The sequence below is a fragment of the Pagrus major genome, chromosome 16 (genome assembly GCF_040436345.1).
Source record: "Pagrus major chromosome 16, Pma_NU_1.0".
In the NCBI taxonomy this organism is placed as follows: Eukaryota; Metazoa; Chordata; class Actinopteri; order Spariformes; family Sparidae; genus Pagrus; species Pagrus major.
Genome location: NC_133230.1, coordinates 18,029,732 through 18,042,575, shown reverse-complemented (window position 1 = coordinate 18,042,575; position 12,844 = coordinate 18,029,732). Strand labels below are relative to the sequence as shown.

At 46.1% G+C, this 12,844-nt stretch overlaps 1 protein-coding gene across 7 annotated transcripts in view; it reads left to right on the top strand.

The window, feature by feature from the left end:
- The window catches only part of meis2a (Meis homeobox 2a), a 179,415-nt gene that overhangs the window by 125,194 nt on the left and 41,377 nt on the right, over positions 1–12,844 (top strand). For 6 of the 7 annotated variants that reach the window (XM_073484230.1, XM_073484229.1, XM_073484226.1 and 3 more), the window contains exon 8: positions 8,123–8,268. In XM_073484230.1, coding sequence (XP_073340331.1) covers positions 8,123–8,268 — 146 coding nt within the window. The remainder of the gene's footprint in view (positions 1–8,122; positions 8,269–12,844) is intronic. The other variant, XM_073484225.1, reaches the window with a different exon arrangement.

Here is a 12,844-nt window from a genome sequence, read left to right as displayed (position 1 = left end):
TTCATTTTCTTTCTCTACCTTCTCAGCTGTTTGTCATCTACCTACAATATTCTCCCTTTTTTTTTACATTTTCCCTCCTCCCTTGCCCCATCCTTAATAGACCAACTGTATCCCACTCCCCCCCCCAATCCCACTACATTCCCTTCCCACCAAATTCCTGTCTTTGCGGGGATGGGACGAAGGGGTATTAAACTTGAAATCTCTGGTGCGAATGCTGACTGGAACGGGACGTTCCCGCTGCTGTAGCCATCAAGCCGGACATTCCTCCGCTCTGGCTGGGACACCGCTGGTGTTGCGAAAGAGGGGGGGCTATAGAGATGGGGGAAGCTGGTGTAAAAAAACAACCGACCACGCTCGAATTGTTAAAAAAAATAAATATATTTTTTGTGTATATAATCAACGGAGTGTGACAATCAAAGGAAAAGATTGGTTGGCATGCAATGCAGGGCGTATGGTGAGCACATTTAGATACTGGAGGACAGACGAGGCACATAGGAAAGTATCCCTTGTGTCAAAATAACCTTGGCCACAACCACTGCCATCCACCCCTCACAGCCCTTGACCCCAGCCCAAAGCCTGTAAACGGACTGTCCTTGACTCCCCATAATGGGGGATTTCAAGGCAGGTTGAGAAGGGGTTATGGGTGATGAATTGGGTTTTTAGTGAGCTCATTAGGAAGCCAAACAGAGTTTAGACTGGCGGAGCGGGGCAGCAGCGCAGTAATCAGTTCTGCTCGCTTTGTTCCCTGCCTCCAGGACATTTGTGTGAAAAAAAAAAAAGAGAGAAGCGAGGAGAAAAAAAAACTTCATGGCATTTGGCTGATGAGAGGGCTGCCGAGCAGAGGCTACAATCTGATGGTTGACTTGTTGATTTATAAACCTTTTAATCCATTTACTCTACCAAACTCCCTCCAGCTCTATGGAGAAACCCCTGTCTCTGTTAAACTCTACTTTGATGCCACTGTCCATCAGGTGTGGCAAAGATGTCTGCAGTAAATCCAAGTCATCCTCTTCTCTCTGTATGTTTGTTTGCTTGGTTTTAAATTGTAATTGAGGGTAGAGAATCACTGCTGATGCTGTTATCAGACATCGCCTCAGACAGTGTAAGCTGTTCTGAATCACCAAACCACACTCCGTTAAAACTGGCGAACAGCATACAGCCGCTTTTTCTGGCAGTTTAGGTCGAAGACTTTGATATACAATAGTTCCTAGCGGGGATTGTAAAGCCATTTGCAGATGGATCCTTGCGATGCGTTTGCGTGCTCTCCATCGCTTTGTTTTTCTTTTGCTCTGTCTCGTCTCTTTATTCCCTGCCTTCGCCTCTTATCTTTTCAAAGTAGAGCAACTTAGTCATTTTTCGAGAGCAAAAAGTGTGGAAGCAGCTTGTTTTACTAATGATCACGCTTGTTTCAATTCAACATAGCCCCACTTGCTTTTGGGAAATACCTATTCTTTAATATTTAATGCAGCATCAAACCTTAGGATTTAGGTATGATTCTCTGTGGGCACCCAGCTCTGTTTTTCTATCCTAATAATTATAAATTATAGAGGGAATCGCGTCAATATGTGCAATTTGAACGGCTAAGAACAAGAATAGCTCCATTGTACCGTATTTGGCGAGGCGATAAAGAAGGACAAAGTCTGGGCAGACAGAAGCAAGGATTGGACAGGTGCATTGGCAGGTTTGTACATTTGTTTATTAAGAAACAAGGGGTGAACCCGAGATTACCTGCGAGACCAATTAGCCCCGTTCGATTTGGAATCTAAAGGAAGAGCGGCGGCGGCGGTGTTGGAGTGCAGGGGGAGCAGGGTGGAGTTGTCAGGGAGGCAGAGAGTGTGAAATGTCTGGTGGAGACCCAAAGCCCTTCATTAGCCACTGATCCCTGTCTGCTGAGTGAGGAGCAGTCATGGGCATCACAGCTCCCTTTTAGTCCCCCCAAAAAAGAGTGGGGTGAGGGGGGTGGTGGAGGGTAGCTCCCCCATCCCCTGCAATTTAGCCCTTTGCCATTCATGCAAATTGGGTCCTGACATCTGCAACAGCCTGCCTCCTTTCTTTTATACATCTTTATTCCATCTCTTTTCTTTGGGTCTTTTTTTCCTCCTAAATAAAGCCCCCTTTAGATGGCAGAGTCTCAGCGGACATACATCCTTTTATACATACTCCACATCTGTGTGTTCATATTGTATACACATACATGTATGGAGCTAGGGGAAAGTAAGATCTCAGGGGGCATAAAGAGGCCTTTTGCAAACCTTAAAGCCCCAATTTTATGATGTCATAAGAAAATAGTTGTTGCAGGTAGAGGGGTAATTGCACCAAAAGTTTGTTCACTCTAAAGCCTTGGATAATGTGCACACTTTGTCCAACCAGTACTAAATTTTAGGTTCTTGGCAGATGATAATCTTATGAAAAGATCAAGAGAGTTCTAGGCAGTGACTCTGGAGGAAAGGCAATAACCAGGCAGCTTGCTCCCCCTTCCTCCCACTACCTTCTGGACGAACTACTCTTCTTCGGCTCCAGGGGAGAAGCTGAAAGGGGAGGGTGGCTTTGCTCCAGCCCTTATTTTGGGTTAAAAGGTAAAATAGCCTAACTGGCTGTTAAAAACAAGTTTTACCTCCAACCCTCCACCCTCACCCCTCCCCTGTCTTTCTCTGTGCTCTCTCCACTTCAACCTCGCCCTCTATGGTAGGGATGTGCACAGTGGGGTCAACGCTGTGACTGTGAGAGGAGAGAGGCCTTGTATCGGCGGAGAGGCGATAGTTATCTCCAGCATTCCAGGGATGACAGAGAGATATCTGCCCGATGGCAGGGTTAGGGGGCTTAGAGAAGGGGCGGAGAAGGGAGGGAGGAGAGGAGGTACAGGAGTTGTTGAGCAACTACCCTCCCCCCCCAACACCACCACCACCACCTCCCTCTTTCCTTCCCTCCCTGCCTTTCTTACTGCCTGACTGCCTCGCTTCCCCACACGTAGAAAAAACCCATCTAATTAGAAGCTCTTATTCCACTTCATTTAAGGGAACACTTAATGATGTGTTTTTGGGGGGAGACAACTACACATTACTTCTCATGCAAAAGGAACCACTCAGTCGTAGCACTCAGGATGCAGATACAGCTGTGTTTGAGATGGAGGTTTGTCCTCGTTTCTCTGGGGTGTCATGGCCATCGGAGGGGAGAGAGAGGAAAACGTGGTCGTCTTCTCTCCTCCACCTTTAGCCAGTGTCCTGGTGGTAACAGGGGGGCGGTGAGAAGGAGGTGGGTAGTGACATCTGAGTTTGGCAGGGAGACTTGCTGAAGGAGAGAGTTTGTTGTAATTGCTCTGACAGGTTTTAGGGCTGTTAATGACTCCGGCCTGAGCACTACCAATTTGTCAGCATGCTTGCTGTTTACTAAGCTGTTGTTTTATGGTCCAGTGCAAGGGGCTGCTGCTTGTTTAAGCACAGATCAGGAAATAATCAGCGTAAAACACTGGCTGCAGTGGTGCAGCCACACTAAAACAGCTCTGTTTAGAGCCCTCATCTACTGTATGGATCTGAATGAGCGCAGTAAACCATATGGTGCGGTCACACAAGACACACAAACACACTGATAGGCTACTTGCTGTTAGAAATTGGACACTCAAGTGTGTGTTTTATCATTAAAGGGATTATGTTCTACTCGTTAGCACTCGTCTGTGTTCTATGTTACGTGAGTGCGTAGCATATTGCTAGCATGCGGTTATAGCCAGAAGACCTGTAATCCCCAGTCGGCGCGGAGGAACAGAGGGTCGGCCATTCCACTAGTGTGAATAGAGCCGGTACGTGTTTGTGTATGTATGTGTGTGTGGGAGAGAGATTGTGTGTGTGTGTGTGTGTGTGTGTGTGTGTGTGTGTGTGTGTGTGTGTGTGTGTGTGTGTCAAGAGCATGTGGTCCCAGAGCCTGCAAAGACCCCTTCGTAAATCCAGAGTAAATAAAAGGGGTAACCAGACGGACAAAAGAGGAGCCCCCACTGCTTCTCTCAATCGCTGCCATTTGGGGGGACTGAATGTGCTAAACGCCGCTTATGTTGGCTGAAAAGTTGAGGAGAAAAAGAGGGAAAAGGGAGGCTCTAAATCCCCCTCTTCTTTTCTCTTCATTCTCTGCGGCAAAGCCTGCATGGCTAGAGGTGGTGTAATAGGAGGGATGGTTGGAGGGCCCGGTCACTATGGTGTGCTAAAGGTAAAGAAGGCCAAAGGAGCTCCTGGCACAACAAACCTCTTAGCTTCTGTTCTCCGTCTAACTTTTCCTCATGAGTTTCTCCTCATTTGGGTGAGCTCGGGTGAACATGCCTGACTAGTTTGGGCTGACAGGGGGCTCGGGGGGTCTGTTGTAATTAGTCACTTTAACCACAGCTTCCATAAGCCACTGCCTCTACACTCTTGCTTCATTACCCTGAAACAAACGCCGGGGCCTCCCAGTGCAAAATCACTGCACTGCCTTTAGAGTAATACACACACAGACACACACCATCTAAAGCTTGTCTGGAGGCTTTTCAGTGGGTGTAATAATAGTATAGGGACCAATAAGTCTGGAGTGTTATTTGATAACTAACCATGACTGGGTCTGAATGTTTTCCAACTATTGACAAGCCATTATTCATTCATGCATGGGTATATCGGAATGGTTGAGCAGCAAGGGGAGGGCATTCTTGATGCTCTGATAGAGCCATAATATGTGTTACTCACGGCCATATCCATAATGCTTCCAGGGCTGGCTAGACCTTAGTGGCTCCCTGAGGGGCAGGGTGCCTCCTAGACATGAGGCATGATCTCCAGCGTCATTAGGACTCCTCTGAATTCGCCTTAACTCTCAGCAGAGACTGTAGGACACTTTGTGCTCAACCAGTTCTTTGTGCACGAAATCACGAAATCCTGAAGCGACCCTGAATGTGCCAACATTAGATAAGCAGAGTGTGTTTACAGTCCTTTCCCAACCCGTTAATGAGCTCAGCCCTGAGACCAATTTACTCACAGGGAGATATATCTGAATGCATTTTTAATAACCACCCACTGGTGATGAGAGAGGGGAATGTATGTGAGCGTAATGTGCTCTTGGACTCGTGCTTGTTTGTTTGCTCGCGTTTTCACTCACTCGCTCGCCCTCATTGCGTCTGGTCATTGTCTTCCATCTTGCCTGATTACACTGTCTCGCTTTCGGTGCATATGAAAATATGCACAAACTTTCATTGCAAGCACTTTAAGTCAAGATATTGATAGAGTGGGTGAGGGAGAAGGAGGAGAGAGGAGCAAAGAGTGAAGGAAGACAGAAAGAGAGTGGGGAGAGTCGAGGGGAGGGGGGGCTGTCTTTTTTCTGTCTCCAAGGGCGCTGCTTTTCCAAAAGTGCCTGGGGCTACACTCCAGCACCTCGGCTCCCCTAGGCCTTTCGGCTGCCTCCTAATAGCCAACCCCCATCTGTGTCACATGGCCAGATGATGGGACGCTTCCCCCTGCTCTGCCCTGCACTTTTTTTTTTCCTTTCCCCATTTTTTTCAGAGTGCACATCCACACAGGTTAGAATGGCAGAGTTGCCAGGGAACAGTCAGAAGCCATTAGCGTTTGGGACAATTTGCCCTGCAGCGTTCCTTCTCTCGCTCATAAGAAAGGAGTGGGGGTGGATGCAAAGCACCAGCTCTCCTTTAGATGTAATGAGGTTGTGCAAGTTGGTTCTTCTTTATTCTTTTTCTACTCCTTCTTTTCTTCCTTCTGCCTCTTCTTGATCCTCCTCTTTCTTCCTTTGTTTTCATTCTTTTCACCCTCTGTCCAAACTTGGTTTTCCCTCGTTCTGTCTGAGCACACTTATGTCTACATGTATATATTAAATCAAAAACAACTATTAAAACCCTACACAGAATTCATGCTTGGATGCCACATGTCTGATCTGTGTACACATGACAGTATCCATGCGCATGTGAGAGAAAGACAGAGGGAGAGAGGAGCTGAAAAGCCTTGGAGTCTTGTTTCACCCTTGCGGGCGAGGGCAGGAGGCAGCAAGCATGCTGGGTAATGAAGTGACAGGTCAGTCTGTAAATACGCACGGGTCGCTCTGGCCCTGGCCGGGGGGGAGGCTATCGCATTGCAGTGAAAATGGAAACGTCAATAAAATTAATCTGCCAGCCTTTTGGCCACTGTGTGGTTCCATTGGATGAGCCTGACTGCTCACAGCAGGAGAGGGATTTGGAGACTTGCTCGAAAATCAACACAAAACCTGGCGGCACACAAACAAACAACCAAACTGTGTATCAACATTATTCAGTGGAGCTCAAAAGCAGAGAAACAAGAGGAGGGTAGTTAAAATTCACAGCTCACTAGTTGTGTTGTTATTGAAGTTTTGGAAGCAAACTGGGGGAGTTAGACTTGACTTCCGTCTGGGTCACATTTCTCAGGAAACCCCTCACAGTCAGGGTAGGGCTACAGCCAGACCAAAGTTTATTGTTTTAGGCTTTCCTGAACAAGGATTCGTACTTAGCCTGGGATTTACGGCATTTGCCACTAATGAATGCCCATTCTACAATTACAACACCCCTAGTCTGTGTCCCCATTCCCATATGTCCTTCACAGGGGCTGTTGCTTCTCCAGCTTCACACAGGGAGCGCAAAGTCGGCACTTCTCTGTTTTCCTCTCGTGTGGCTCTGCGCTAATGATGTGGAAGGAAAACACTGTGCACAGAAAGAAAAGAAAGACAGGGAGAGAACAAAAAAGAGAGGGAAAAACAAGGGGGAGGAAAGAGAAAAAGAAAGTGGGGAAAGTAGTTAGAAGTGAGGGCCCCTGCTGTCCTTGTATTCTTCATTTATTTTGCATTTGATTACGCCACCAGTCGGATCCTTTTTCTTTCCCCCCTTTTTAATGTTATTAGTTCAAATATTTATGCAAGATTAAGGCTTGTATAGGTGGTTGTGATTGATGCCTCCCCAAAAACAGGAGGACAAGCGAGTCTGAATTTTGAGAACGTCAGGGTCCTTCTCTGCCTTAGTGGAGGAGTTTTTCAGATACATAATTTAGATGCCCTCAAGGAAGGCTTTCAAGGCATTTGTGCCCGGGGGCAAGAAAAAATAACTATGACTGTTAAAAGTAAATCATTTTTGCTAATGCACAATTAATGCCGGGGGAAGAGGAACAAGAAAAAGGCAAGGGACAAAGATGGAAACTTCGATTTGAAGGAGAAATCGTGTCCGGGTATGCGCATGTTTTTCTCTCGAAATCAAACACTGATGGACATTAATGCAGGCGAAGCCGCCGCTGGCCTGTCATGCTAATCTTGTGGCGGAATGGGGAGGGGTTGCTGCGAGGGAAGGGAGTGGGGAGAGGAGGACTGGGAGAGAGTCGGGTGTTTGGGGTGGGGGGAAGCAGACGAGTCCATTATGTGCATCGAAGTGCAACAATGAACCACCCCAAATCACATCCCTACTTTAATACTCATGCGCCTCAACTGGATGCTGTGAATTATCAACGCCTTTGAGTTTTGTTTGCATGCGCGCATGTTGAATGGTCTGCATATGACTGTATATGTCTGCATAACTCCTTCCTGTCCCCTTTGGCTCCCTTCAAAAGATGAAAAAAATGCTCTACATTATGTCAAGCATGCAAATTTAATTGAATTAATGACATGAGTCCAAGTCTCTACTGTACGTGAAGGCTCCTTGTCCTTTTTTTTTTGTCATCTCGCTCCAATTTTTTTCTTTTCCTCCGCCTCCTACTGTAGAACTGCAAAGAGGAACCTAGTGTTTCAGCATCCAACCATAACATTAGAGTCATTAACCCCTATTCCCCTCTCCCGTGCTCTGGGGTTTACAACAACTCAGCTAGGCCTCTGTGTAAACCCTTCACTCTCTGCACAGGCCTTCATCTAAGGCCATCTAAATCCCCCAACTTTCATATCTTCAATACACAACACTGGCTTTGCTCTCGGCCTCAGTGCGGTGCTTATAAATTCCTTCATAGGTATCTGTAGTATTTGTCCATTTATCCGTATTTCATAACCCTTAAACTCGGCTTTGACTGCATTTCTGTTTCAGCTTTGAGAATTTTTAGACCAGGATATTTTTTCTTTCATTCTGAGTCAGTGGTGTGCTCCGGGATGTTATTTAACCCTGGGTTTGGTTTCTGTCCAGGAGATGGCTTAGACAACAGCGTTGCATCGCCTGGCACAGGGGATGACGATGATCCAGACAAGGATAAGAAGAGGCAGAAAAAGCGTGGCATTTTCCCCAAGGTGGCCACAAACATCATGAGGGCGTGGCTCTTCCAGCATCTCACGGTAAGCAAAGCCCTTACTTTTTGGAGGTAGAAACACACACACACACACATTAAAAAATCATCCACACACACACACACACCTGTCACACAGTCATTACTGAGGGGAGTGAGTGACGGCAGTGCTGTGATGCTCACCTGTCAGCCACCTGTCAGACGGACACGGTGACCAGGTCAATCTAATCAGTTTGGACTGTTTACTCGGCTCAGCACAATGTGAGTAAGAGAGACAATCCATGTCATTTACTCCAATGAGAGGTGCGCTGTTTGTTTGGCCTGAAGAAGAATGTTTTTTTTTCTGGGGCAGATTAAGAGAGGGAGTGGTAGTTACTGGAGAAGCATTGTGAGTGTAAGTGTGACGATTTTGGTTGAGCACAGTGACAATTTAGTGTCAAATTTTGTTATTTTTGTAGGTGTGTAGGTGTATAAATGTTATATGGGCTTCAAATATGTAGGTTAATAGCTACGTCATGTCATTAAACATGCAGTTTTTAATTGGATTTTTTCTTTCTCATGTTTAAGGAATATATTTCTTTGTTTGTTCACTGAGCACAGTGATGCTACATGGCTTGGCTTAAATATTCAAACGCCACAGTAGTTCAAACATACTTGATAAAATGATGAAATACTCCGTCAGCCTGCTTTTCTGTCTGTCCGTCGGTGTGTGAAGTATTAGGGGATGCACCACATGTCCCCCTACCCTTGCTAATGTCAGGACATTATCAGAACATCAGGCTGTATTGATTTTGCAACGCAGATCAGATTTCAGGAGGAGGTGGCCACGCCAGGACACATAAGCTGCTTTCTGAGCACATGGCTCCCTGTCCTGAGATGGAGGGACAATGCAGAAGGGAAAGTATAAGAGACTTAGTTTGGAGCTCATCCATACATTTATTTAGGAGGGTCAGGTGGCCCCCCTGTGCACCCTGCACCCAACAACCCGCCTTTACCAGTGCCCTCGCCCTGCCTAAAGCCCCTGTACCCTGATTACCTAACCAAAAGCCCAAGTAATGTGTGGCCAGCAAATACGGCCTAATTGAAAGGGCTGTAAATCCATTACATATTGGTCAAGGATAATCAGGAGTGCTTTAATCACTTTTATCTATTCAGGAGCAGTGAAGCTGCAACAGCAAAGCCCTGAGCCTCGCAGGCCTTAGCGGCTCCACCACGCCAGTCTGCATGCTTATTATTCTCATCATTATCAAAATGACTTCACAGCTGTTCACAGCTCCATCGCTCCCTGACTGGAGACCTCTCACCAAAACCATACAGACCAAGCTCCATTCAGAGGCAGAGGGCGGGAGGGAGGCTGAACTTTTTTTTTAATTATTAGAGCGTGTTTCTGCTCCCTGAGCTTAGAGTAACATCACTTCGTCTGTAAATGAAGGGGACAAACAAAAAAGGCAAATTGTTGAATTGATGTCAGACTTCATGATGTGAGTTTAGACTTAACATTTCTTCACTATTTGGCATCCGTCCTCACACGGCCTCTGCAAAAGGATGCAGAGAGAGAGGCAGAATGAGGCGTACAGCTCTTTCGGAAGAGTCGCCAGCAATTTTCTTTAGAATTGTTTTAAAATCGAATTGAAAGAGTGGAAAGGAAAGGAGGGGGAAAGGCCCAGTGGCGGGCACAGGCGCATTTTTCAGCGAGCTGGTTAATTCAGACGAAGCAGAGCTTTCAAGGCCCTCTTTTTCTCTGTACCTCTCTCCTTTATCACATCCCCTGCTTGTAGATGTTCTCTCCAATCTTTATTTGTTTCTTTTGTGTAAGGCCCTGGCCAGTCTTGTACAAATAATAATCCCTCCCTTTTAACCTGCCTTCATTTCTCTACTGAGGAAGAGGACTAATTGAATTATCCCCCTTCTCTTCTCACCATCCAATTCTCCCACCCATAAACTCTCTCTCTCTCTCTCCCTCCCTCTCTCTCTCTCTCTCACACACACACACACTCACACCCATTAGCCATTCTCCTTTCTTTAAATTTGTTAAGCAAATGTATTTGCTATTGCTGGATGCGTTTGTGCCGGCTTGAATTCTTGGGGACTTTGGCCCCTGAATGGCCTATAGCGGCATTCTGCCATTCATGCATTCATTAACTGAGGGGTGAGGAGTGAAAGGAGCGGCCTTGTATTTTCTCAAACTGCGGGGCCAGCATGGAGCTCCTCGTCCGTGAGCCACAGGGGTCTCTCTACATATGTTCTCAACATCCAGCCATTGTCACGTCTTCTGAAAAGCTCAAAAGGAGAGGACCCCCCCTTCACACACAGAAAAACAACACAGGCCAATAGTAACAACTGTTGGCTTTTGGATTCAGTATAACAAAATTGCCCTCTCCCTCATCCCTCCCGCCCTCCCTCGCTTTACTCTGACCTCACTCTCTCTTGGGAGGAAGATCGTTTTCTTGATGACAGTCGCATTATAGAAAGTTACCTCATTATCAGCAGCAGTTTTTGATGCCGTAAAGGTCTAACAAAATATGCAAAGATTCCACACTTCCTCAATGGAGTAGCTGTGATAACCCTGACCTCTTTTGTGTCAAACCCATACACACATGTACCAGAGAACACGTGAGCTGGCAACCTTAAATGCCCCATATGTAATTGGCAAATGGCTGGACAGATCAGCTGGTGTTAGCTGGCAGAAGAGGGTCAGACCGTCTCTCCGCTCCCTCCTTCTATCCTCCCTCCCACTCTCTAATACCCCCCCTCCCCTCCCCATGAGTTTCTGGATGTCTTCCAGCCACATTAGGGGGAAGGAAAATCCCAGACTGTTGGTATAAGCTTTTCAATACTACAGGGAGATTATGTTATCAGAAAGGTAAACTTCACTGTTAGGGGTAAAATGTTCTACTGCACTTCAAAAGCATGGACTGCAAAATCCACTAGAGGAAGCCGGAGTGAGGCAGAATGATGGCTAGATAGAGGGAAGAGAAGTGGAAGACATAAAGAGGCAGTGATGGGAGTTTTGTCTTATTGTTGCACAAGGTGATGCCCTTTTGTTTGGCAAAAGCAAACTCTCAAAACTACAATTAGCCCCTCGGCACCCCTGGCCTTCCTTCCCTCTCACCCCCTGCTAGCCCCTGCTAGCCTTTACTCACCCCTGTAAAGACAAGGGTCGGCCTCGCAATGAAAACAGGAAGCACTCAAATCCAAAGATACCACTCTGGGACTCTGGCCTTGTCTTTTGACTAGTGTAAACCCTCAAACACCTATGAAAATAAATAAGGGACCTCAGGAGCAAACCGGGCCACATGAGAGTTTGCACACGTGTGTGTGTTAGTTAGAAGGTGGGAGGGAAGGATTGAGTGTGAGAGGGGAGAGTGGTCAGTCAGATGAGTAAGTAGGTAGCCTTCTCAAGCATCAAGCGTCTCAGGTTTTGTGCCGGGGCCACCCTTTGGCCTGGGTGTTTGGGGGAAATTCTGTTAAGCTGCTAAGCCAGGTGTATTGGTCCCCTGGGCTCCTTGAAAGGGAAGTGATATATCCCCTGGTCATTTGGAAAGTCCTTGGACTGTGAGCACTGGAACTGTGTGTTCAGACAAGATATGTTTACATATGATTAGATTGTATTTATGTAAATATGCACAAAAAAAGCACAACTATTAACTTTGTATCCTCTTAAATGTAACACCAATGTGAGTATTTGCACATCATTTGTTATGTTTTAAATATATATCCTTTATTTAATCAAGTCTCATTGACATTAAAATCGATTTTTCAAGAGTGAGCTGGTCAAGACGGCGGCATAAACATTTTGACAACAATAAAAACATACAAACATTTAGGTGAAAATTAAGGAGCAATCCCATTCAGGGTTCAATGCCACCTCCAACAGAGATGAGAAGTCAGCGAGGTGACTCACTCCTTAGCTACTTCCATCATCAGTTCTGGAAAATATTAGGTTTTTTTTTTTTTTTTTTAACCACTTGCCCAATCGGACAAATGAGTTGCTAGATTTCGCTGCTGGACGGGGCATTTCACTTGCCCGGGGCAATCCTTACATTGACTGAGAGTACTGTTTTCGCGATCTCTTAAATTTGACCGAGATTCCCCTGTGGTATTCAGCTCTGACAGTGTTAGGTCCTTCTGTACATTTTTCCAAGAAGAAGAGGCAACGTATTTAAAAGCTTTTTTGCCTCTGTTTAAACTCTGGGGACCAGCATCAGAAGAATATTGTAAGAGTGCAGGCCGTATTGATTTTGGTTTTAACACATGTATGTACACAGATAAGAAGGAATCAGCCCAAGGAGAGATTTATATATATAAGCCAAACATGCCAAGGACATCCAGTGATGGCCATTTTTTTTACTGAATTGATTATTCCTGTCTGCTCTTCTTGTCACCAGGAAGAACTCACAGCAGAGCTCAAAAGATGCCCTGTTAATATACAGGCGTTAATCAGAGTGAGGACAGATCACACTTTGTGAGGAGATGAGTGCATTGTGCTGCAAACATCATTAGACACTAGTGACAGTGGCCACCCCCGCCAATCCAAGCCCAACATAGCATTAGTCTCCATGACAACAGGGTGTCATCGCCAGGTCGAGCCCTCCTAGCTGCTCTCTCGACCGCCCTTTATAGAT